The 26,518-nt window shown below is 29.6% G+C and overlaps 2 protein-coding genes across 3 annotated transcripts; one reads left to right on the top strand and one right to left on the bottom strand.

Moving 5' to 3' along the window:
* Positions 1-14,375: 14,375 nt before the first annotated feature.
* On the top strand, positions 14,376-22,995 carry LOC126661185 (probable 3-hydroxyisobutyrate dehydrogenase-like 2, mitochondrial). Of its 2 annotated transcripts, XM_056104025.1 has the most exons (4): positions 14,376-15,353; positions 17,161-17,370; positions 17,697-17,805; positions 22,800-22,995. In XM_056104025.1, exons 1-2 carry the CDS (start codon positions 14,431-14,433, stop codon positions 17,168-17,170), a joined length of 933 nt encoding a protein of 310 aa, XP_055960000.1. In that variant the 5' UTR covers positions 14,376-14,430; the 3' UTR covers positions 17,171-17,370; positions 17,697-17,805; positions 22,800-22,995. The 2 variants fall into 2 exon arrangements, with proteins under 2 accessions (XP_055960000.1, XP_055960001.1); XM_056104026.1 differs by lacking the exons at positions 17,697-17,805; positions 22,800-22,995 and having other exon boundaries at positions 14,376-15,391; positions 17,161-17,250.
* Positions 15,922-17,698, bottom strand: LOC126661186 (F-box protein PP2-B15-like). Its single transcript, XM_050355002.2, has 3 exons — positions 17,135-17,698; positions 16,689-16,807; positions 15,922-16,548 (listed from the first exon to the last, which is right to left on the bottom strand). The coding sequence occupies exons 1-3, from the start codon at positions 17,375-17,377 to the stop codon at positions 16,095-16,097; spliced, it is 816 nt and encodes a 271-aa protein (XP_050210959.1). The 5' UTR covers positions 17,378-17,698; the 3' UTR covers positions 15,922-16,094.
* Positions 22,996-26,518: the final 3,523 nt, after the last annotated feature.

Genomic DNA, 26,518 nt, shown 5'->3' with positions numbered 1-26,518 from the left:
TAACCAACATTGTGAATCATTAAAATTAAAAGTAACATTTAGTCAACACATTATACATACACATTTTTAAAAAAATTACAAAGTATGAGTTTTTGAGTTGTAATAAGATTGTAGGTTGTTGAGTTATATGCATGTATTAGAAGTTTTACTTCTTATTTTATTAAAGGCAGAAAGTACCAAAAAACTCTCGACTTTTTTTCAAAAGTACATAACGGCTTTTTTATTTTTTTGGGCACAATTAAGTCCATGTGTTTTAAAAATTTAATAATTAAACCCTCGTTATTTTAAAATCGACCAAATAAACCCTTTTAGTTTATTTTTGGGACTCTTACCCTCTCAAAATTTCGGTAAATATTTTATATATTAAAATTATTTTTGAACTTTTTTCCTAAATGATTATGAGATACATGTCAGCCATTAGCGAGTGTTTTTAATGGTGTTGGACGAAAGGGGTTATTTGTTCTATTTGAAAATAAAGAGGGCTTAATTATATTCAAAAAAAGTAAAAGAGTTGATCTATACTTTTGTGAAAACTACGAGGATTTTTTTGTACCTTTTGTCTTTATTAAAAGAAATTATAAAGTTGATTAGCGTCAGTTAAAACCGTTAAACACAGTTTTAATTGTACTAAAATTTAGCGTCAGATAAAACCGCCTCAACATTTCTCCCTAAAAGTAGTACTATTCCAACGTCTACTAAAGCCGCCCCTACGTTACAGCATGCTGTAATTACTAACGTTTGAGGGGCAGTCTTGACAACCGCATTAAATATTTGTCATGGATAAACCGCCCCAAGACACCAAATAAACTTCCCCAGTTGATAAATTTTGTTGTAGTGCTTGTTGTTTTTTGATATGTTTGCATGTTCTAGGTTTAAAAATTTAAATGCTATAGTATTGTAGTTTCTCATGTGAGTAGTTGAAATTATATGCAACGAAAGAGAGAGCGAAAGAGAAGTACCTCCATGTTGGATCCGTTAATCTTATTTTACTACATCAGTTAAACAAAATGTCTGTTTAAAAAGTTTTTGTTATTTTAAGACCATTTTTTAGACTAAAAAATCACAAAGTGCTTAGAGCATCCTAGAGCTGTTTATGGGTCGAGTTTCGGCTGGATTTTATTAAGAGAAAAATTAATAAGTACCCAACATAAGAAAACTTAATTAGAAATATACTGTGGTCAAAAAAAAAGTTAACAACATTAATTAATATATTATAAATTGCAGAAATAGGTTTAGTTAATATAAGAAATACGGTGATGATGTGGAAAGGAAAGATGCTGAATCTTTTTGAATGCTTAATTATAGCAACCATTGTGGAAGATTTCTGTTATGGAAAGATACTGCAAATCTTTTAGAATCCTTAAATGCTAATAAAATACCATAAAAACGGAGATTAAAGGATGCTTCAAATACATGAACTGATTTGAAAATATAAAATCATCAAACAGTGGACAATATTTCAAATTTCCAGCAAAAATAGACATTAAAAAATCGAACTGCTTGACAGAAAATTTTGTTTTGCAGCAATAAAAGACATTCATAAAATCAGCATTTCAATCGGGTAAGTGGTTTCTGTAATTAAAACACAAATTTGCATGTACAAATAGGCTGAATTATGTATTATAATTGGTTAATTATGTGTTTACTAATGATTCGAATCAGTGATGATTCGAAAGCATTAGTGATTCAAACAATCAAAAATTAATAAAACATCTTAAAAATTGTGTTATATGGAGTGAATTACAGGATTATTTCATAGTAATTAAAGAGTTAATTTTTCATGCAATTGAATGCATAGTTAACTGTCAGTTAACCAGTAATCACTTATTAGTTAACTTTAACTAATAAAAAAAGAAAATTAACATTATGATAAGTACATGTTTTAGATAACCAACACAAGTATAGTTAACTAATAGTTAACCGTTAGAAAACATATAAAAATTATTCAAATATAACAAAAAAACAACTGAACATCAAATTTCAATTATTTTAAGATCATACGTATAAAAATAACTGTTAGTTAACTATTAGTCACATATTAGTTAACTGTAATTAAAAAAATATCAATATATATTCATATTTTATATAAAAAATTATATAAAATTAGTTAACTATTAATCAACCATTAGAAAACATATAGTTAGCCTTACAATAATTAACCATTATTTTTACATCCTTGCTAATATCCAAATTATTGATGTACCATTAGTACACCATTGGTTAACCAACAAAAAAATCAAGTCATAAAATTACAAATCAAAAACTATTGTTGCGTCGCGGATCTGATCCCCGATTCCGATTTGTTCATCATGGCGACAAGAGATCCTCCATCTACGATTTTGTGAAAACGGAAAAACCAAAGCAAAAAAAAAAACGAAGATGGCCGGTACGAACAAGGCGGTGCCGGATCTGAATCTAAAGAAGAATATGTTGCTGTCAGAGAAGAATAGAGGGATAAATTGCGGGTCACCGGATCTGAAGAAGGAGACGCTGCTATGAACGGGCTGTGACGATGGTGGGCAATTGCAGAGGGTTTATGGCGGCGGAGGGCTTACTACGGCGGCGACGGTCTTGAGACAAATAGTGGTTGACGGCTGCGGCAGAACATAAACTCGATGGTGGCTGCATTGGCGGAGGATTTGCCATTTTAATTTTTTTGTCAACCTAAATTCAAAATGAAAAGGTAAGATTCAGATCATGGTAATAAGGCGAGAAATAAGGCAAGAATCTATAAATCATATTTGGAAATGGGTACAAGAGAATTAATTGTGATTCTTTTCCTTAACTGTAACCCGTATTTTTTTTATTTTGAAAGTTTATTTGTTAAAAAGAAAAGTTGAAAAATCAAATTAATAAAGTGCAAAACGTAAAAGTCAATTTGAGTTTTTGCTCCCGTACTTTTCTAATTAAAAAGACCTTAGCCAGTATATGGACTAATTTTCTCTTTTATTAATTTTTATGTAAGTTCAAGCCCGACGTACATGAGGCCAGTTCAGATTTTATATTTTCTATCCAAACTCAGTCCTTACGCTCTAAAAATACGGGCCGAGCTTTTTTGGACTTACATATAAAAATAGGGTTTTTTAGACAAATACCTATAAAACACATAAATATTCTCAAGAATACCAATTGACTAAGATTAGTTGATTTTTACGACTTGACCAAGATTTATTGCAAAATTAAGATGTTTTGAATTGAAAAATACAGTCAAAGATAACAGATACCTCCCAAATTTAAAAGGCAAATCAAAACCACTGCTGTGAAATCTTCCTTTTACTTCCTCACTATAATTAGCCTTCCGTCACTTTCACTTCTTCAATCGGAACCGAGTGGAGTCTGGTGGAGCCATGGCAGAGGGTTTGAGAGAGCGACGAATGGAGTGGAGAATGAAGAGGAATGATATCGGAGTGAAGAAAGTGAAAATGAGAGAATTTGGTTAAAAAACTTGCAGTACGACAATCGGAAACTGTGCCGTTGTTGAAGGCAGAAGCGACGGCGGCGAAATGTTTTCTTCTGCTCTCGGCGAAAAGTATTCTACTCATAACCTGCTCATAACTAGCAAATAATTGATTCTCTTCCGCTTAAAAATCGCCGGAACCGTCGACCATGTCTAACTTCTAAAAGAATTGTCTTCGATCCAAACAAAAAGTTGACATGCCCAGTCGGCACAACCGTCGCCTTATTCTCATAGATTTTTGATGGAGAAGAAGCAATAGGTATGAGGACAATTCAAGTCTTAGAAATTAGGATGACGTGTGCCGTTTGTTCTAATTCTTTTGAATCAGCTCTCAGTTGCTTTAATAAAAAATTTAAAGCTTTGGCTGCTTTGTGCAAAATAAAGCTTTTGTTATCTTTGACCATTATTTAGTTAAGATTGGTTTATATTAGTTCTTAATCTGATGTTTATTTCAATTTGTTCGTTTATTTTGTTTGGGTGTGCTTAGCTGTTGAAAAATTGAGCTTTTGTTATTTATTTTGTAAAGTTTAATTTTAGAAAGGTAATTAATAGGTAGTTAACTAGTGGTCGTAATTAATACGATTACGACTTTACTGACTATTTTTCTTAAAAGATGGAAATAATATTTTGATAAAAAAATACAATTTATTAAAATATAAATTTACTATTAATTGATTGACTATCAGTATTAAAAATATATAGAAACTTAGGTTATCTTTTGATTTATTAAACAAGTAGTTAACTTACGGTATACTATCAGTTAACTAATAGGTAGTTAACTATTGGTCTACTATCAATTTACTAACGGTCAACTATTAGTTAACTATCAGTTTACTAAAAAAATTACTAACAGTCAACTGTTAGTATCGATATACAAAAAAAAATCATTATTAGTTTATAATCGGTTTAATAATAGTAAACTTCGGTCTAGTATCAGTTAACTAATAAGTAATTAACTATTGTTATACTATCAATGTACTAACGGTCTACTATCAGTTAACTGATAGGTAGTTAACTATTGATCTACTATCAATTTACTATATTTATTTGTCCTTTACGATAACGACTTTGCTGACTATTTTTCTTAAAAGATGGAAATAATATTTTGGTAAAAAGATACAATTTTTACTATTAATTTATTAAATGATAAATCTACTATTGATTTACTAGCAATATTATAAATATATACAAAATTACTTTATCTTTTGGTTTACTAAACGAGTAGTTAACTTACGGTCTACTATCAGTTAACTAATATGTAGTTAACTATTGGTTTACTATCAATTTACTAACGGTCTACTATCAGTTAACTAATATGTAGTTAACTATTGGTCTACTATCAATTTACTAACGGTCTACTATCAGTTAACTAATATGTAGTTAACTATTGATCTACTATCAATTTACTAACGGTCTACTATCAGTTAACTAATATGTAGTTAACTATTGGTCTACTATCAATTTACTATATTTGTTTGTCCTTTACGATTGCAACTTTGTTGACTTTTTTTCTTAAAAGATGGAAAATAATACATTGAAAATTAACTATAAATTTATCAACGGTTTACTCACGGAAAACTAATGGCACTATTATAAAATTTATATTAATTTCTTAAAAGATGAATATTAACTATAAATTTATCGACGGTTTACTTGTGGTTAACTAACGGTGTACTAGAAATATATTTAATAATTTTTCTAAAAGTACATTATGTTTAAAATACACAATTCAAGTTTACCAACAATTTATTAACCATATATTCATAATAAAAATTATTACAAGTTTCCAACGGTTAACCTAATGTTTACAAATAGTGTATTACAAACAAAATTATTGGTGTACCATTAGTAAACCATTGCTTTACCAACAAAAAAAATAATTACAAAATTTTATTATAAACCCCTCCGTTTTCACCACCGCAACAACAACTATCAAACAAAACCTAAATCATCTTTTTTGAAATCTAAAATTATTGGTTAATCATTAGTTAACCATTAGTTAACCATTGGTTAACCAAAGGCAAACCTACTTATAAAAATTACAAATAAAAAACCTCCTTCATCACCAAAATACTTGGCTCAACCGTCAAACAACAACATCCAATTTGTGGCTCACTAACTACAGTTGCAGCAATAAACAAACACATGCACCTTGGGCTTCAGTCAAAGAGCAGGAACAAACACATGCACCATTCATCAAAAGGCACAAAATTGCAACATGATTGTTGACTCATATCATTCCTAGATGCAAGTCGTAAGAAATGCATTATACAACTTTGCATCACACTCTTACCTCTGATTTATAAAAAAACACCATTAGAAAACGTATAGCAAACCATTATTTAATACAAAAAAATATAAAGTACAAACAAAATAATAGACAATCATTAGCAAAAATTAGGTAAAAACTAATTAAGAGTTTTAAATTAATGTAGTCATCCTGGTCCTTGATGAGTTTGGTAAGTAAAGTTCTCAATATTATTATTGTTCCATGGCACAATTAATTAAGCTTAAACATCTAATTATTGTGGCATGAAGCACACTTGTAGATAAAATCTAAATGAAATTGGTGAAGAATAATAGCAAATATAAAGTGTAGCATGATAAAGTTGTCGTAGGACTTTGTCTTGGTAACATGATAATCTAAATTTGGTCATTATTTCATGAATTTGATCGTTTCTAAAAGGAAAGAAACATAACAAGCAATTCGGCAACTTATTTAACACTAATACTTCAAAAAAAAAACATATAATCCTTTGATTAATCTAAGAAGCATATATATAAACCATTCCCTGTAGAAAAGTAAAGCAATAAAAAAAATTCAACACCATTAGTTGATGGCTTTTGGAAGCAAATTAGGAGAATTTCAGCAAACAAATGTCATAAAAAAGAACTTAATAATAGCCTATTTCTGTGTATCAGCAAGAGTTAAACCTGAAAAGAGCTCATGATTAAACTTGAGGAAGAAAATAAGAAACTAAAACTGAATTTTTCGAACCAAAAAGCAAAAACATAATCTAAAATTTGTTTAACCAAAACCCAGAGTGTTAATATCAAAGATCAAGGCACAACATAAGAGTCCAATTTAATTAACTAAGTGCCACAAATATGATTCTCAACCACCGATCGAAAAACTCATCGCTGCTGTAGCCGAGGTAGCCGCTGTAGCCGCCTCTATCACCGATCGACAAATCCATCGGAAATGGGTTTTGGTCCGTTAGTGAAATAGATCAGTCTGTTGAGAGAGAAAATCGACCGATGATTATTGACGGAGAAAGCAAAACTCAGCTAGTGACCGTTGACAGATAGAAAAACTATGCCGCAATTTTCAATATTTTTAACAGTAAAAACATCAAGTTAAAAGATAAAAAAGAGATTGAGAAAAGAGAGTGATGTATTATTGAAGGAAGACACGCGCGATCGTATTATTGAGATTATTTAGGTGTTGTGCGGTGGTCAGCCTAATTTCCTCATAAAAATATGAAAGTCCGAGCTCGCCCGTGAAATAGCGGACGTTTTTTCGGTTCAGGCTCGGGTCGGGCTTGAAAAACAAAATTAACATCTAAGTCTGGCCCTAAAGGGATGGGCCTAGACAGAAAGGCTGGGTATCCAGACCCATGAATAGGTCTAGGGCATCCATAATGCATTCTCAATAGGAGTCTAATAGACTTTGCATTAACCCACATGTATTGTGGAATGTCTAATATATTAAACCACCTAATCTGCACTGGACGGTATAATGTAGGTTAATTTTTAAAAAATGTTGAAACTTTTTTTTTATATGTGGATCCTAGTATAATTTAGAACTGGGAATTTCGGTCTATAATATTACTAAACGTTACGAATTACTTTTAAAATACTTCTTACACACAAAATAAAGAGATTGTGTAAGGCTTGAGAACCCACTACTTCTAACGATTAAATAAGGGAAAAGGAGCAAAAATGACATTAATGTGTAGCATGCGTCTCATGTTGACACATTATATATTTTGGATCTTAAAAATGAGCCTAACATCTTGAAAAGTATCAAAAATGACACTTCCGTTAACATTTCCGTTTAATGACGTACGCATTTATATTTAACGCCGTCAATTTTTTTGTTTTTTTAGTACTTTTTTATAATGTTAGCTTTGTTTTAGTTCAACCGATTTGGAAATCAATATATATTTAATAATTATTGATGTAATTTTATGAGAGAGAAAAATTTACTTTATATACTAAAATATATTGAAAAACATAATTATAAATTGCTTAAATTATAACATCTTTTTAAAGCAATAAATAAATAATACATATATATTTTATTAAAAGAGTTAAGTGCAAGACTTTAAATAATTTCTAAATAGAATTAAATTTGTATTATAAAGATTAAGAATTTAAAATTTAATCGGATTTTAACCGGAATTAAACTTGTTGTATAACATATAATATATAAAAATAAGTTTGAACAAACAATTCAAGCTAGTTTGGTGATTCAATGGGCAGGAAAAGGTTGTTAGGAGGCTGAATTCGAATCCCCTTATTTTAATTTTTTTTTGTCCATTTAATAAGGATTTATGTACAGTTTTATATTCTCCGACCGAACCGATTTTGGGTCAACTGGTTTGATTGTTTTAAATCAACGGTTTCTCAAGCGGTTTGATAATAAAAAGGCGGGTCTTCAATATAATGGTTATTAGTTTATTCTGAACTGACGATGAGGCCAGTTCGCGGGTTTTCAGTCGAACCGAACGGTGCACTCTTCACTTTTCATCATCGAAGGATTTTTTTAAAAAAATTCATCAAATTTCATTAATCGAATATGAAATAGTTACATTTGTAAGAAATTCGGGAAATTCGAAAACTAAACCTGATGACCTGACATGGAACAGACAACATACTGCCTGATTCGTGGATCTACTTACGAAAATAAAAAATAAATTATCTAACTGTTTCCCCAATAAAGTGCCGTCTTCGCTCAATTTTCACCATCACCCGCAAACTAATTTATAAAATCAAAAACTATAGCCGTGACATCTGATACAACCAACACATGAAAACCCTTCATAAAAAACGGACAACAACTTTTCATATAGAAAGGACAACAATCTTTCAAATAGAAAGGACAACAAACCTAACATATAGAAATGATAAAACAAAATTCTCAACAAAGAAACAAAATACAATATTAAAAAAACAAAAAAAATTACTATAGTTCGTGAACGATTTCATCTTTGTTGTTGAAAGGTCTTCAATCTATCTTCGATTCTTGATTTATAAAAATTTAAATTGGATTTGAGTTTCGTCGATAAATGTTAATCCATCAAGAAAAAAAAATGAAAAAGATTTGGCTATTTATTATACTACTAGTGTCGCTTTACGTGTTTCACACGTGACTCGTAATGTGACTCGTCAAATAATTATAATTATATTTATTATAAATTAAAATAATTATATTTATATTTAATTAATAATTATTTCTATAATTATAAATTATATTAAATATCAAATATCAAATAATAATTGAAATGGTAGTTAACTAAGAATAGTTTATCTTATTTATAGAAAATATAAATAAAAAATTAACAAATAATTAAAATAATAATTTATTAAAAATAGTTTACCTTATTTAAAATTTTAGATGATTAAATGATAATTAAAATAGTAGTAATTAAATATTTAAAATAGTCTTTTTTTAGCTTTGTACTTTAACTCTAATGGTTTTTTTAATAATTTTTTAATTAGTAATTATATTTTATGAAATATAAAGAATACTAATATAAATGTGTTTGTCCATGTGACCCCCACATTATGATACATCAATTGTAAAAATGTGTTTTATAATTAATAGGTTAGATTAAAATAAAAACATTTTAATTAATTATATTCTCGTAAGTATTATGTTGCAGTGTGTAGATATTTTTATTATTAGATAATTAGTAGCCTAATAATTTTTAGTTAATAGTTAATTTGAAAAGAGCATCAAATGGTGGTATAGCTCCTTAATAGAATGAAGAGTAACCAAAAAGATAGAATTCTAACGTCAATTGGACATTTATCTAACTTTAAGCCTATGATAGAAGAGTTATACTAAAAGCCTCTAAAACAGCCAATTAGTTAGCAAATTAATTAAAATGTTAGTTAATTATTATTTGTTTTTATTCAAATTAAATTCTTTAAATCCATATCCAAATCAAATTCTTTAATTTTTTTATCCACATCAAATTCTAATTCTAATTCTAATTCTAATTAATTAATTAATTACTATAAAATCTTTAATTACATAATAAATCCGAAAGGGTTATTTGGTAAATTTGATTGCCCACCCCCCCCTCTCATCCGTGCTTTTATATATAGTATCTTTATGAAATTAAAATAATATAAAAGAAAAAAATGGCTTCCGTTAACGGCAATATCTAAACCATTGACGGCAGCCGAAAAAAATTGAAAAAAGAGTTATGGACGGCTAGGATTTTTTTAAAAAAAAAAAAGAGAAGAGGGGTTAACTTTTCACTTGCTCGTATTTAACCCATCCATCGAAGAACTTGTTATTGCCATATTTCAAAATATAATAATAAAAAAAGAAAGTAGACCAATGACGAAGTAAATAACACTCAACAAACTGAAGAAGGAGAGGGTGGATTCAACTAATGATATTTATTAAAGTTATTATTTTTTGATTATAACTATAGATAATTTAAATTGAATATTTATAACAATAAATTAAGTTTACTCCAATATCTTATAAGAATCAATGTGTTTATAAGAATAGTTTAGTTTGACTTATATATAACTTATATTAATGAGCATAAAATGAATGTAGAGTTTATGATTGTAGTTTACTTTTTATTTTATAATTGATGTAAATGAACAAAGTATGAATTATAGGATTATATAGTTTTTTTTTGATGGAATGTCTGTGATACTGGATATTAGCAGTTATTGTTAAAATATTATCATGAAAATTCTGTTGTCATTTGACAAAAATATGATAGGTAATTAGTCTATTTGATTCATAATATTTATCATATTTATATAAAAATAATAATTCGTAATATTTCTAACTTCAAATATTAAGAGAATATTTATTGCTATTTTTTTAAATTTATCCTCATCAATAAATAATTTTATGAGACTAAAAAGATTAATCTAATATAAAAATAAAAATAATCAATATGACTAACCTAGTAAAAATGTGTACAAATCAAGATGTATTTATTATTTTTATAATCTATATAAAATAGACATATGTAACAAATATTATGGATTGAATGAAGTAATTGATAGTACTTACCTTTAATTAATTCAAATTTGAGGCCTAATTTAGTTGGTGTTTGATCAAATTGAAAATTAAGTATTAAAATAATAATTGCCGAATTTTTAAATATTAAATTAAACATATATAATTATAATTACTTAATATTATTAAATTTATATATCAAACTTTTAAACATTTAATTATTTGTCTATCTACCACATCATTCATAAATTTAAAAAACCACACCTCATTACAAAGATGAGAAAATTATAATATAATTATTAAAATATGGACATATTTACTGTAATTTTACCATCATTATTATAATGAGAGGTTACAATTTAATCTGCGAATAACTAATGCGGTAGTAAAAAAAGGGCTTTTTACACAAACAACCTAAATTCATATTTAATTTATTTTATACTGATTCATGTTTGACATTTCAAAACTACCATGTAAGTAAGAATTTATTACTTTTATACCATTCATATAAATAGAACCCTAATAACACAAACCTTGATAATTATAATTATTTTATCTCTCCTCAGATTTCTCTTTCCTTTCTCTCTCTCAACTCACTTTTTGTTATTCGCACCAATCCGCCTCCGTCATTCCTATCGTTTCGCTTTCACCGTTCTACCTTCGCCGTTCCGCCTCCGTCGTTCCGTCTTCGTCTTGCCGTCATCTTTCTTTTGTCGTTTTGATTTCAAATCTGAATTTTTTTATTTATTTTTATTTTCAGATCTGTAATTTGTTAATTTTTTTATTGTTTTTTCACCATTAAACATGTATAAAGAGTATCTTTAAAGAATCTAATACTCATTTCATGTTATGTAGAATAATTTTGTGATTTTATGGAATAAAATTCTGTTATTTCTGCATTTTTCTTGTATTTTTGCGTTTTTTTATATTCTGCAGAACAATTTGTTGATGATGATTGATTGCTGAATTATTGTAATGTCACAGTGTTGTTGATTTTATGTTGATTTGTGTTGATATTATGTTGATATCAACTGATTTTTTTTTATTTTAACATTGGCAAATAAGATAATATTGTCTGTGAAATAAACTAAAAAATTAAATTAAATTGAGACTAGATAATGATATGATAGTATCGGGGAAGAAGACAAATAATGAAGTTGAATTATTGTAATGTTACAGTGTTGATATTGTGTTGATTTTCGGTTGATATTTTGTTGATTTTAACATTGGTGAAAAAGAAAATAATGATATTAAAGTATTGCAATGTTACAATGTTAATCTTATGTTGATATTGTGTTGATATTTAGTTGATTTTATCATTAACAAAAAAAGAACACATTATATGTAAAATAAAATAAAAAAATTGAAATTAAATTGAAAAAATGTTGAAAAAATAAAAATTAGTGTAAAAAAAGATTGAAAAATTTGAATTAGTTAGTTTATTACATATGTTGATTTTATGTTAATTTCGTGTTGATATTAAAACTGACGAAAAACATCAACAGTAAAAAAAGTCAAAATCCAAAAAAATTCAAAAAAATCAAAAAAATAAAAAAAAAATTAAAATTAAAATATGTGATAAATATTAAGTGCATGAATATAATGGTGAAAAAAAATCAAAAATGATGAAAAAAAATGTTGAAAAATAGGAGTTAATATAAAAAGTAAAGTTTTTCCAAAAAGTAGTATAAAAGAAAAGAAAGTTGGTATGAAATGTAAAGATTTAAAAGGGGTAGTAAAAAGTAAATGTTGGAAAAAAAACAGTATTTCATATAAAAAGCCCTAAAAAAAATTCAAAAATCTAACTACACTCCCCGTTTGTCTACGAGTGACTGACAAAACAACTGCTTTTCTTCTCTAGCTCCATCATTTAGCTTTAACTTCACATTAGTTTCGACTCAGTTTTTTCATGAAAGTTATAAGTCTATCTCTTATCTTCTCATGAGATGTTTAATCACGTGATTTTGATTTTTCTAATTCTAGATATGATCCTAATATGCTACATCTGAATTTTCAACTTTTTGATTCAAACTTTCAAACGGATTTAGCGGCAAATTTGCTTGCACTTAAACTATATTCTCCATAATTTTTCTCTTTAGTCTAGATAGAATCAATCTAATTTGACTTTCACTTCATTTAACCTTTTTTTTAATTATACAACAGAAATGCTAAGTATTTATATTTTATATTTAAAACTATAAAAAGATAAAAATAATTATAATTTCTTTTGTTTTACGCAATAAGACACTAAAAACATTATACAAATGACATAAATTTAACGTAAAATATTTTGTGTCATAAACGGGTTGATATGTTTTCGACACGAACCCGTTAAATTTCCATCCACATTTGCCAAATTTACATTTTAGGCGACTCGTTTTACCGTGTTATGATCGATTTGATCTAATAGGTGGTAAGTATCCTTGAGAAAAAGAGCTACAAATTTTTAAAGAAGAAGAAGAGCCAAAATCGAAAAGGGTTAATTCCATAAAAAATCACGACCTTTGCACGAAGTTTCATTTTAATCACGACCTTTAAAAGTTGACATTTAAAGACACGACCTTTCATTTTGTTTCAAATCTATCACCAAACTAAAATTTAGTGTATTTTTTCCGACTAAAAATTACTAATCCTATATATTTTAACTGAAAGATAATAATATTTGGTGTCGATTTATAATTTGGGTCTTTAATTAATAGTTTAATGAAGAATTTAGTCGAAAAAAATACACTAAAATGATAGATTTAAAAAAAAATGAAAGGTCATGATTTTATATGGCAATTTTTAAAGATCGTGATTAAAATGAAACTTCGTGCAAAGGTCGTGATTTTTTTATGGAATTAACCCAATCGAAAATACATGCAATCTGATTTTAAAGAACCTAATAACGTTTTAGAGGACAAACCATGGACACCGGACTGAGTAACAAGCTAACAACTCCAGTGACGAAACATTCAGGGGAAAAGTTGAAAAATACTTGATTTTGTTAAAATAATCTCAAAAATACTTATGTTCGTTTTTATTTACGGACAATACTTACAAAAGAAAATAAATTGCACCTAGCACTTGATTTAATAAAAATATTAAACCTAACACTTAAAATTTTATTTCTCTAAACCCTAAATCCTAAATTATACTAAACCCTAAACCCTAAATCATGCTAAAGCCTAAACCGTAAACCCCAAACTCCAAACTCTAAACCCGAAAACATACTAAACCCTAAACCCTAAATCATGCTAAAGCCTAAACCGTAAACCATAAACTCCAAACTCTAAACCCTAAAACATACTAAACCCTAAACCCTAAATTCTAAATCTTAAACCCTAAAACCTAAATCATGCTAAACCCTAAACACTAAATTATGCTAAACCTTATATCCTAAATCTTAAACCCTAAACCCTAAATCTTGTTAAACCCTAACCTTAAAATCATAAATCCTAAACCCTTAAAATTCTAAAATCTAAATTCTAAATCTTAAAAAAATGGAGTTAAATGTTGGATGAATAAAAAAATAAAATTAAATGTTAGACGAAATAAAAAGATTGGGTTAAGTGTTGGATAAAATAAAAAGGTGAAATCAAGTGCTGAATGAAATAAAAAGATGGAATCAAGTGCTAGATGAAATAAAAAGGTGGGATTAAGTGTTGACAGAAAAAGAAAAGATGCTCAAGTATTTTTGGAATTATTTTTGATAATGAAGTGCTGATTCTAATTTCCTCGACATTCAGCTTTAGCAATCACATTAATCTAGTCAATGGACACCTCGTACCCAGAACCCATCTCCCCCACAAAAACCCGCATAGGCTGGATCGGCATAGGCGTCATGGGCGCTGCCATGGCCTCTCGCCTTCTCTCCGCAGGCTACTCTCTCACAATCTACGCTCGCACTCCCTCCAAAGCCCTCGCATTACAATCCAAAGGCGCCACTGTCGCCGCCTCCCCGCTCGAACTCGCCAAGAACAGCGACGTCGTTTGTCTTATGGTGGGTCACCCGTCAGATGTTCGATCAATTGTCTCAGAGAACCAAAACAACAACATTCTTGCCGGATTAAACCCCGGCTCTGTTATAGTCGATTTTACTAGTAGCCACCCTGCTTTAGCACGTGAGATATTCACCTCTGCACGGGAGAAAGATTGCTGGGCTGTTGATTCACCGGTTTCGGGTGGTGATATTGGCGCTAGAGATGGGAAATTAGCCATCTTTGCTGGTGGTGATGAGCGTGTGATTAAGTGGCTATCACCTATTTTTCAGGTTTTAGGTAAAGTTGCTTATATGGGCCCTGCTGGTTCCGGTCATAGCTGTAAGATTGCTAATCAGATTGTTGTTGGTGCTAATTTGTTGGGTTTGAGTGAAGGGTTACTATTTGCTGAAAAAACAGGGCTTGATGTGAATAAATGGATGGAAGCAGTGAGAGGAGGGGCTGCAGGGTCAATGGTGATGGAGTTGTTTGGGGAGAGGATGATTCAGAGAGACTTCAGGCCAGGTGGATTTGCTGAGTATATGGTCAAAGATATGGGTATGGGTGTGGATGTTGTGGAGGGAAGTGAGGACGAGAGAGTGTCTGTTTTGCCTGGTGCTGCTTTGGGTAAGCAGTTGTTTGCCGGAATGGTGGCGAATGGCGACGGACATCTCGGTACTCAAGGTCTTATAACTGTCATTGAGAGGCTCAATGGGAAGTAAGATGCTTTATGTTTTGATCTCTCTGATTTGAATGGTAATTGAATTTTGTAGGTTCAGTGTTTATATGGGTTGATTAAAATGTTTGATTAAGAAATATTGATGATTGAACTATACATTGTGAATCAGGTGTACATTTGCCTTCTACAAGAATGAAACTTGTGTTGTAAAATAAACTTGTTCTGGAATAACATTAATGGTAATTGTTTTTTTGATTGTGATATACACCTGTAAATGACAATAAGGTAATTTGTTTCTGATTAACAGTAGGCATTTCCATTTTCTTTCTCATTTCCAAACTTGCAACAACATCGATATGATAATGAGTTTGCTTATGTAAACTGCGGGATTTTTTTTTTGGGCATCTCAAGACGAGCTTTTGCAAATTTTATCTATAGGTTGAACTTCAATATGCATTTGTGTTGATTAACTTAGAAAAAAATACAACTCATGGATATGTTTTTGAGTTTATTCAATCAAGGTAAAGAATGATTGCATGCTTGATTCTTATGCAAAATGTTGAATTTCGAATCTTCACTTTGGCACAACCATATATCACTCATAATCTTGTTCAGATAAATCTTTTTAATAAGATTCGAAAAATTCAACTGTACTGCTGGTATGAAAAGTTCAACTCTGTGTCCAATAATGTAATGATAAAATCTCTTTGTGCCAATCTCTGCGGCACTACAATAAAATTTTAAAGCAAGAGTGAAACTTTAGCGAGTTAAGTTCCGTTACTATTTGGGTCTTATCTCAATGCCTTCAATTACTAGCCCTCCTTTTAGTTGGCAACCCTTCACCTCTATCAAACTCATCTTCACCTCTTCGTCCCCTTCACCACTGAAGAACTCCCCTAGCTCAATTTCACTCCATGTGTCATCCCTTTCTCTTGGCATTTTTACTTGCATTTTCAGATTTGTTTCTGGCATTTGCATGTCTTCTATATTATCTAGGCATGATGGTGACTGTACCTTGTTTTGTTGGTTATGTAGATAAGTACTGCCGGATGATACTGTGTTCCCAACCTCAACTGTTATTTCTGAGGGAATTGAATCAAGCCCATACGCGTTATTGGAGATTTTCATTATAAGATAGGCTCCATATCTTGTGTTAGGTGATAGCTTTTGAGTTCTAATTTTCCCTCTGATTTCTAACCAACTTGTTGTTCTGAGTACAGCGACCTCTGAAAATCTGCATAGAGGATGAATAATAAATACAGATATTAATAATCGTTCTTTTGTGTACGGACCATAGAAATATAGCATCTTAGTACTATCTAGATTACAAGGGAATTGGAGCGCAAAAAAATATAGAAGGATAGAAAAACTAACCTTGATTCAGTCTTAGGTACCCAGCACCAGTACGTCGGAACATCACTCCACGTGATGGAAAGCTCTCTTGCAGACAGTATATAAGATTTCTTGCCAGATGATTTCTCCAATTTGAAGCCCTGTCTTACAAATAATAGACTACTTAGCAAAGCTGTCAATTATAAGTTAGTTGTCTTAGTAATAAAGTTAAACTTGTGATTATTACCAGAGTGCAAGGAAAGTGACTTAGAAATATTACTTGTTAAGTAGATTGCTCAGACATCGTTATAAAAATATTGTCTTGGTTAGTCGTTATGCCATTGCATGCATCAGAAACTTCAAATTTAAGGTTTACTGAATTGTAGATTGATAATTTTAAGTTTTCATTTTCAACTTGTCGATAAGAATCTATAGTTTGAGATTAGAGATTAAATATAAGACATTAAATATCAAGTAGAGTAACTTACTGTTTTACCACCATCAATGAGAACAGGGTCGGATAGATGCAGAAAAAGCTCTTTCCTTGAAGAGAAAATGAAGGGTGTGACCAATCTTGAGAGAATGTCAAGATAGTCTGATGGCAGAAATCTTTCCCAGACAATATCAGACTCCATAGCTGACCGAAAGGTGGATGATACTAATGATGATCTGCACACATCAACCGGAGAAGTGAAGGAAAGAATCGTAGATACACAATCTTCTGGTAACATGTTCTACTCGAAACGTGAAACTTCTATGTTTTCTCTTCAACTGTATCTGTTCTGATCTTGTATAAGTTGGTAGAACATGTGTTTTATGATGGTGTATTCTTGCCAACTAAAACTAAAGGTGTGGATTCGGTTCGAACCAAACCGAATCGAACATCAAAAGTTTAGTATTTCTCAAAAATCGAATCAAATATTAAAAAATTTAAACTCAATGAAATGAACCAGTTGGAACTTGAAACCTGCCATCTTTCTGTTGCCTATATATGTTCTGATATCATATAACTTGGCAGTGCATGTGTTTCTTGATGATTATCTTTTGCAGATTCAACCGACTGAGCTACGACTCGGTCAATTTCGATTCATGCGTAGGACTCTGAATTTTGAATTTGTCTCGGGGCCAATAGCTGAGGTATTCTGCCAATGCTAATAATGTAAGTTGTGACTGCTGCTTTTGTATAATAATAACCGAAAATTGTCAGTCAATTATCGCAGTTCACAGAAAAAAATGTTGTCATTGTTAAGTCATCTTACTAACATAATGTTGCCATTGTGGCAACATTTTTGACTATAGGACATAAACTTGAAGATAGCTCATTTCTTATGAGAATATCTATAATAGATTCAATCAAATCAATATTTTTATTTCAAAAACTTATCAGTAAATCACAATTCTAATAAAAAATTTATTATATTATTTTAATTCCAGAAGCAATCTCTACTTTACATTTTAATACATAATATTCTACTATAGGTTAAAATTATTGTGGGGTTCTGTTTTATAAATTAAAATTTCATGAAAAAAAAAAAGAAAATTTTAAAATTTATGTCAAATAGCAAATTTGATCTTATCTCGACGGATGATAATAGTTCTTTTAACTTTAATTTTCAAAATGAAGGTATTATTGAATTTTGATTAAAAAACCAAAAAAGGAACACCACAAAAATGAAAAACATTAAATTAAATTAAAAGGGTGGAGGAAAGTAAATCTGTTTTACTTATTATTTATCAAGAAAAACTAAAATAGACTTAAAGAAATTTATTTAATGTGAAATTATTTTCTTTATATATAAAATTATTTTAATTTTATAAAAACAACAATCTTTAGAAAGTATTACTAAAGATGGTCTAGTAGTATTCAGAGAAATTTAGGAAAAAACACTCTATTTTCAGAAATATTTGTAATTCCTACCTCAACACGGAAAAGTTAAAGTTTTTTGTGTTTTTAAATTTTTACTTTAAACCCTATTTTAATTACTCTTTAGCATCATTAATTCATATTAAATACTCTTTGTCCTTCTAAATTTCTAATAGTTATTTTCTTACTCTGTTTCTTTATTTCACGTCGTTCTTCTTCCGCTGCTCCTCTAAAACTCTGACTTTGCCTAATAATAGTTTGCATGATGATTTTCCGCCTCCAAGTCTAAAAAAAATTGCTCTAAACTTTATTTGTATATTTTTTATTTTTTCTTTCTCTTTCTAAAAATATTTCTTCTAAATTGTAATTCGAAGAAAAATCAATAAAATCAGTTTTGTTATTAATTGTTGATGTTCGTTTCAGTAATTATAAACGATTATTTCAGTTTCAAATCGAAAAATCTACATAAAAACGATTTTCTGCAGAAAAATAGTGTTTTGATAAGGAAAAAAATGTGTTTTTATTTCATTATCATAAACGGTATCATAATATTATCATAATGGATCGTAACATAATGATAAGGTCATACAATCATTATGATAAGGTTATGATAATATTATGATAAAATTAATGATAAAGTATATAAAATAATTTTGTATTATACGGTTATAATAAGGTTATGATAAAGTACGTAAAATCATTTTACATAGTACGATTATGATAATGTTATGATAAGATTATGATACTTTTATGAAAATGTTATCTAATTATGTAAAATAAATTATTTATGATAAGATTATGATAACATAGGATAATGTTATTGATAATATTATGATAAAGTTGTGATAAAATACATAATATAATTTTGCATAGTAAAATTATGATAATGTTATGATAACGGAGTAAAATCATTAACTTTGAAACATGAAGAGTAAAAACATATAGTTAGGAAAAACGTGATGTATTTTCTCTAAATTTTTCGTGTTGAGGTAAAAAATATAAATATTCTTATATTTTAGGTAAATACATAAGTTTCCCTAGTTTTTATGGTTATTTGCATATAGAATTTCCACTTTTTGCGTTTGTGGCGATTTACGTGCGTCATTTAAAATATAGCACCTCAGAGCATCCATAATGCAATGCTAAATTGCCATGCTAATACTATAATTTGGCATTGAGCTTTAAAATCAGTCTCCAATGCGATGCTATACTCAGTGCTAAATTTAGCATATGCTATATCATATATTAAATTTAGCATCCATTATAGCATATGCTAAACTTCAACAACCAATCAAAATTCATTGTTAATTATAATTTTTTACTATTACTTTTTTTGTATTATTTATTTTAATTTCATTATTTATTTTAAATTTTATAATCTTTTTTTATTTTTACAATTTTGATTAATTAGAAAAAAATAGATCACAAGCCAACATATTAGATGATTTATAAAATAATTTATTTTTATATAATCCATCGATTATCTTAATAATTTTTTTGAAAAGATTTTCATTATTATATCAATTGAATAAAATTTATGTTAAAATAATTTGTAAACATATAATTGAATCGTTTTTTTCTTTCAAAAAGTTGATATATATTTATTATAGGCTAATCACCTTAAAAACTACCGACCTTTCATTTTTTTTTCAATAACACCCTGACCTTGCAATTTCGTCAATTGCACCCTATTTCGTATTTTTACGTTTCAATAGCACCCTAATTTAAAAAAAATAGATAATTTTACTATTATAAGGATTACATTTTATAAAACAAACAAATTTAAAGGTCATTTTATACCTTTTTTTACTTGGACAAATTCTAATAAGTTCCTTAACTTAAAAAACTTTCAAATAAGTTTGTTCGTCTTCCAAATTCTATGGTTACGAGATTTGTTCGTCTTCCATGGGGAAGACGAGCTGGTCTTCCCCATGGAAGACCAGCGAATCTGTTGCTGGTCTTCCATGGGGAAGACCAGCCGTCTTCCCCATGGAAGACGAGATCTGCTCGTCTTCCATGGGGAAGACGAGCTGGTCTTCCCCATGGAAGACCTGCAGATCTGCTGGTCTTTCATGGGGAAGATCAGCAGATCTGGTCTTCCCCGGGAAGACCAGCAGATTTGGTCTTCCATGAAAGACCGGTGCTCGTCTGCCATGGAATACCGGTGACGGAGTTTAAACGGACGGGGTGACGGAAAGCGGCGACAGGTCCGAAGGGAGGCGGTGGTTTTTTATTTAATTTATTTATTTATATATTTTTTGTTATAGAGAAGAGGGTTTATATGTATAATTTAAAACATCATTTCACATTTAGAGTTTTTTCAAAATATGAAGAATTTGTTTTGAACTTTATCCAAACGAAAAGAGTTCAATTTAATACTTTAGGGTGCTATTGAAACATAAAAACACAAAATAGGGTGCAATTGACGAAATTGCAAGGTCAGGGTGTTATTGAAAAAAAAAATGAAAGGTCGGTAGTTTTTGAGGTGATTAGCCTTTATTATAATATTTTTTAGCATTTTGCATTGAAGATAAAATTAGAATTTTATACTAAATATAGCATTTTGTTACTTTTTCATGCTAAATTTAGCATAAAAAATGACACTGCATTGTGGATGCTCTCGTATGCTATGATTTTAAAGTTTGACACTACATAACCCAACTATGTTTTCATGTTGTTCGGAGCTTATGTAGCAAACTAAAGGATCATTTGCTAAAAAAAATGGTGTTGTTTTAGTCGAAAATCAATTAAAATAAAACAGCATGGTTGATGCAGTCTGGTCAAATGGTCCGTGGAAAGGAATTTGGATCCTCAAGCCTTTGAATTCCGGTCAGTAGGACAAAGAAAGGCGGCGTCCGCCGCCAGAGAGAAGCGCAACAATAAAAAAATTAGTGAACACAAATTGTCACGACTCTTCCTTCACAGTTGTCATCTTCATTATAGATGTATAGTGTGGAACGACAACTGTTCTGTAAATAAAAGAAGGATGAGGTTAGAAATTGAAAAAGAAAAGAAGTTTGAAAGAGTATTTTGTTTGTGTTTGAAGGAAACAAAATTATTTTGTAAAAACGACATTGTAATATTGTGATAGGTTTTCAACTAAAACAATATCGTTTTATGGTAATCCACGCTTAGAGTGACGTATTTTTCTTTGGTATGTCACATAAGCTCCAAACAGCCGGAAACGATATTTGACTATAGGGGCAGATCTAGGGGTGGTCAATACGACTGAGTATCGACCACCACCCCCATCCAAAAACATTGCCCCTCCATTAATGGAGGAGAGGCAAAAGCTGCCTAGAACAGCTTTTAAGATGTTTAAACGAAAAATAAATGAATTTGGATAAAAATGTTCATTTGAATCCTCTAAATATTATGAACTTTTTAATGAAAAAAAATTCATTTTAATTCTAAATATTAGGAGGTAATGGTAGAAGGTTTATTTCAACCCTCTAAAAGGATTATTAATATTCTTAAAGTAAATTCTTCTTTAATCAAATTTTTAAATTGAAAATATTTATCGTATGAATTATTAATTTAACGGAATTAGTCAAAAACATTAACATACAATTAGTTAAAAAAATAAAGCAAAACAATTGTTTTATTTAAAATTAAACCAAATAATTTATTGTTTAGCTAAAACAAAGTAAAAATTTAGCTGAATGACAATGTCATTTGACTTAAAAAAGAAGAAGAAGACCACTCTCAAATCATACTGCAAAGAAATTTCTACCCCCCATGATAATTTTTCTGGTTTTTCCACTGTCAGACTGTACAATGCCAAACTTTAAAATTATAAAATGTAAAATGTTATATTGTAAATGTTGCTTTTAAATTATTATAAACGCAAAAGGGGAGGATTTTTGTAAATAAGTCTATTTTTATATGAGAAAAAAAATAAAATATTCCAGAATAAATCAAGTATTACTCAAATAGCCAAAACTCAAATTTTTTACATTCAACAAAATAAATTTTCTAGTCAAACACTAAATAATAGACACATGACACATTTAAATTAAACAAGAAGTCAGAAAAACATGTCAAACAGCTGTAAAAACGCGTCATTAACTCGTCTGACATGCGTGTCAGAATAGCGCGCTAGTCACGCGTCAGCGCGTGTCAGTGTGTCAGAATTATTTAAGCAGGTATCATTTATGTATTTTTTTATGTATCAAAACATATTTGCAACTTAATTTCAGTTTTTATGATTTTATTTGGTTAATTAATCAACCAATTTCACTACTTAGGCCATTATACTAAATTTTTATTATTTGATGAATCTATTTCAGGTCTTCAAGAACCAAGAAACTTGGATTAGTTGAGTATGTTTTTCCCCTTAAAGATTAGTTGAGAATGTGGTTTTGGCATAATGGGTTCTTTAAATAGGGATATTTGAATTACTTTTGTTCATTAAAAATAATGTATCGGCGATGTATCTACAATGTATCAGCTTCTTCAAAATTTATTCATTGAAAATAATTATTATGAGTTGGAGACTGATTTTAGAAATTATAATAAATGTTGTATCTATGATGTATTGGCGATGTATTAATGTCCCGTACATAATATATCATTGATGTATCTAATATGTATACATAATAACGTATACATAAAAATTGAACCAACTTAATTTTTAGTTAGAGATAGCTAAAAGTTTAAGACAAATCAGGAAATATATTGTTAATAAGAGAATATGATTTTAAAAATTATAATATATGGTGTATCAATAAAATATATTTCGTTATAATAATCAATAAAAAAAATAAAATATGTATTTACGATGTATCAATTGTGTATCTATGATGTATCAGCGATTTATCTACAATATAGCATTGGTGTATATGCGATGTATTATTGATGTATCCAATATATATATACGTATTAAACTGAACAAATAACTATATAATGCATTCATTAAATTTATCATCAGTTGAAGTTAATCTTACACATACAAGTTTATATCAAAAATTTAAATATTTACATAACAAATTAAATCTCAGAAATAATTCAGATACATCTCAGAAACAAATCATGTATATTTTAAAAACATTTCAGATACATCTCAAGAACAACGGAGATACGTCTCAGAACTAGCTCAGCTACATTCTTCGAAAGCTACATTTTTCGAAATAAAGAAGGTAGACTAAACTTTTTGCAAAAAATATTGATGAAACCATCAAACTACAAAATATTAAAAAAAAATCATTAAACAAAAACAGATTAATGAACACCATATAATACATATAAAGACATACAAATAATATATTTCGGATACATCTATTAAACATATAAGTACATTTAAAAAACAGTGTACATGCGTCTTATAATATCTAAAACTCATAACATTCTACAACTCCATTTGAATCATCACATGTCACAAACGATATATTTTTATAGGGTTAATTACATATAAAATCACCACCTTTACACGAATTCTCAAAAATAACACGACCTTTAAAACGTGTCAATTCATGGCATCACCTTTCATGTCTTTTCAAAAACAACATGGGCACATTTTAAATTAAAATTTTGCTGACTTGGACACTCAATAGGAGTGTCAGGTGTCATGTCACGTCAGCAAAAATGCCACTAAAAATGTGCCCTTATTGTTTTTGAAAAGAAATGAAAGGTGGTGCCCTGAATTGCCATGTTTCAAAGGTCATGTTATTTTTGCAATTTCATGTAAAGATGGTGATTTTAGACTTAAGTAGCAATTTGCCCCCTCAACTTGTAAGCAATGGGCAATTAACACATAAATTAACTTTGTGGGCAAATTAGTCATGAACTTGCATATTATGGGCAATTAGCTCATTTTGGCAATTTACCCCCTAAACTTGTAAGTTATTTGTCCCTCAATTGGCAATTTGTCCCATCAAATTTTAAGCTAATTTTTCAAAATGGGGCTAATTTCTCATAATCAGCAAGTTCATGACTAATTTGTCCACAAAATTAATTTATATGTTACTTGCATATTGCTTACATGTTGAGGGGGCAAATTGCTACTTAAGTCGGTAATTTTATATATAATTAACTCTTTTTTATATATTTTAGATACATTATTAATACATAATATATTTCAAATACATAAATAATACATATTATAAACAACTTTATAAATCATATATCGGTACAAGTATCACTCTTTTATGCATTGTAAACTGAATTACACTATGGAGTTGAACTGACACATCTGAATCCAACTAAATATGTAAAACAACCATTAGAAAATGACAATAGACACGTTGGAAATTAATCCATGATTAGAAAATGACAATCAGACAGACTAATTAGTAATTGGAAATAATAAGAAGCTTAAGTTTTAGGGAAAAATTATTCTATTGATTGAGAAAAAGAAAAGGAAAAATGACTGATCACTTGCGTTATTTACAGTTTATAAACAAATAAAATAAAAAACATTTTTTAAAATAAGATCAAATGATATCTGCATATACAGACTAATAATCACTGACGGTCCTCGACTTTTGCCCTAAATTTCCGTAAACCTCCTATACTTTCAAAAGCTTCCCTAAACCCCCCAACTTTTATGGCGGCGCTCATTCACGGTCCTTATGGAAAAATACCCCTAAGCGCCGTCTTTTTTTAGCGGCTACAATTCTAAAAAAAAAAAAAACGGCGCCACGTGTCATCTGACATGTGGCAAAATATCTAAAAAAATTGAAAAACCCAAAACACCCTTATAACTATTAAAATTTAATTAAAATACAAATAAAAAATCAAAGCAAATCAACCCATTCAAACCACTGAATTATCGAAACCGGACCGCCACAACCGAACCCGCCTCCGGTCATCTTCTCAGGTGAGAAAACGACCAACCTCGTCGTCTTCTCACCTGAGAAGACGACCGTCTTCTCAGCTCGTCTTCTCCATTTTTCAGAAGACGAGCAGCAGCTCGTCTTCTCTGAGAAGACGAGCTGCTGCTCGTCTTCTGCACATCTGTTCTTGGAGAACAGATGTGCATCTGTTCTCCAAGAACAAATTCCGATGGGTGTTGGTGAAAATACGCAAGCGTACGTATGCCAACTTGTAATACAGACTGCGAAGTCCGGATATCGTACCCACAGAGAAAGCTCTAAAGACAACTAGTCAGAATACTCGATTCGAATAGCCGAAAAGATAATTTTTGTTGGTTTTGTAAATTAAAAGACAAATATTGATAAATGTAGATTAAAGTAAAGTAAAGCTGTAATTCAAATGGTGTTTTAACAATAATGGGAAAAGCAGGGATTATTAATCTTAATTATGTTGTTTACTTGATTCGGATTATGGATTATATGGTTCTGATGACGTTCGAACTAATCTAGAGCACCTAAAATTCTCTCTCGAGCAATTACAGGCAAAAGCATTAAACTAACTAATACTAGGTTAATTATTCACTCTCGCACAATGATTAACCTAAGAATAAATCAATTTAATGATTATTAAGCAAATTCGAAGAACCCGCACTCGTTAATTCACTCTCGCACAATCAACTCCTACGTTCTTAATTATATTGTTCTATTCCAATTTTACTCTCTCGAGCTAAAATCAAAACATATGGCAAAGACTAAGTGATCAGTTTAGGCTAAGCATTAAGCACAATAATTAAAACCCATCAAGAACACAAAACCCATAAGTCCAATTCAATTAAACAGACATAATTTCGATTAATAATCCCCTACGAAGGGTTTAGCTAGACATAATAATGAAATAACCCAAAGCAATAATTAAAGAAATCATTCTAAGATTAAATTGAATACTGAATATAGAATTGAAAATAATCGTACCTTGTTCGAAAGTAAACTAATGATAATCGACAAGAAAATTAATGAAGAACTGAATGAATCGATAATCCAACAATAAGAAAACTCTAATCTATGGTTTTTGTGATTACAAAAACTACGCGAACCTTTGTTCGATGTTAAACTCCCTATTTATACGGCTCCCAACTTCATAATCTGATACTAGGTCAAGATAGATGAAAACCCAGAAGTGCCCTTTGAGTTTCTCG

Source organism: Mercurialis annua, linkage group LG8, assembly GCF_937616625.2.
Source record: "Mercurialis annua linkage group LG8, ddMerAnnu1.2, whole genome shotgun sequence".
Lineage (NCBI taxonomy): Eukaryota > Viridiplantae > Streptophyta > Magnoliopsida > Malpighiales > Euphorbiaceae > Mercurialis > Mercurialis annua.
The sequence above is the reverse complement of the archived record's forward strand: the minus strand, read 5'-3'. Positions and strand labels throughout refer to the sequence as shown.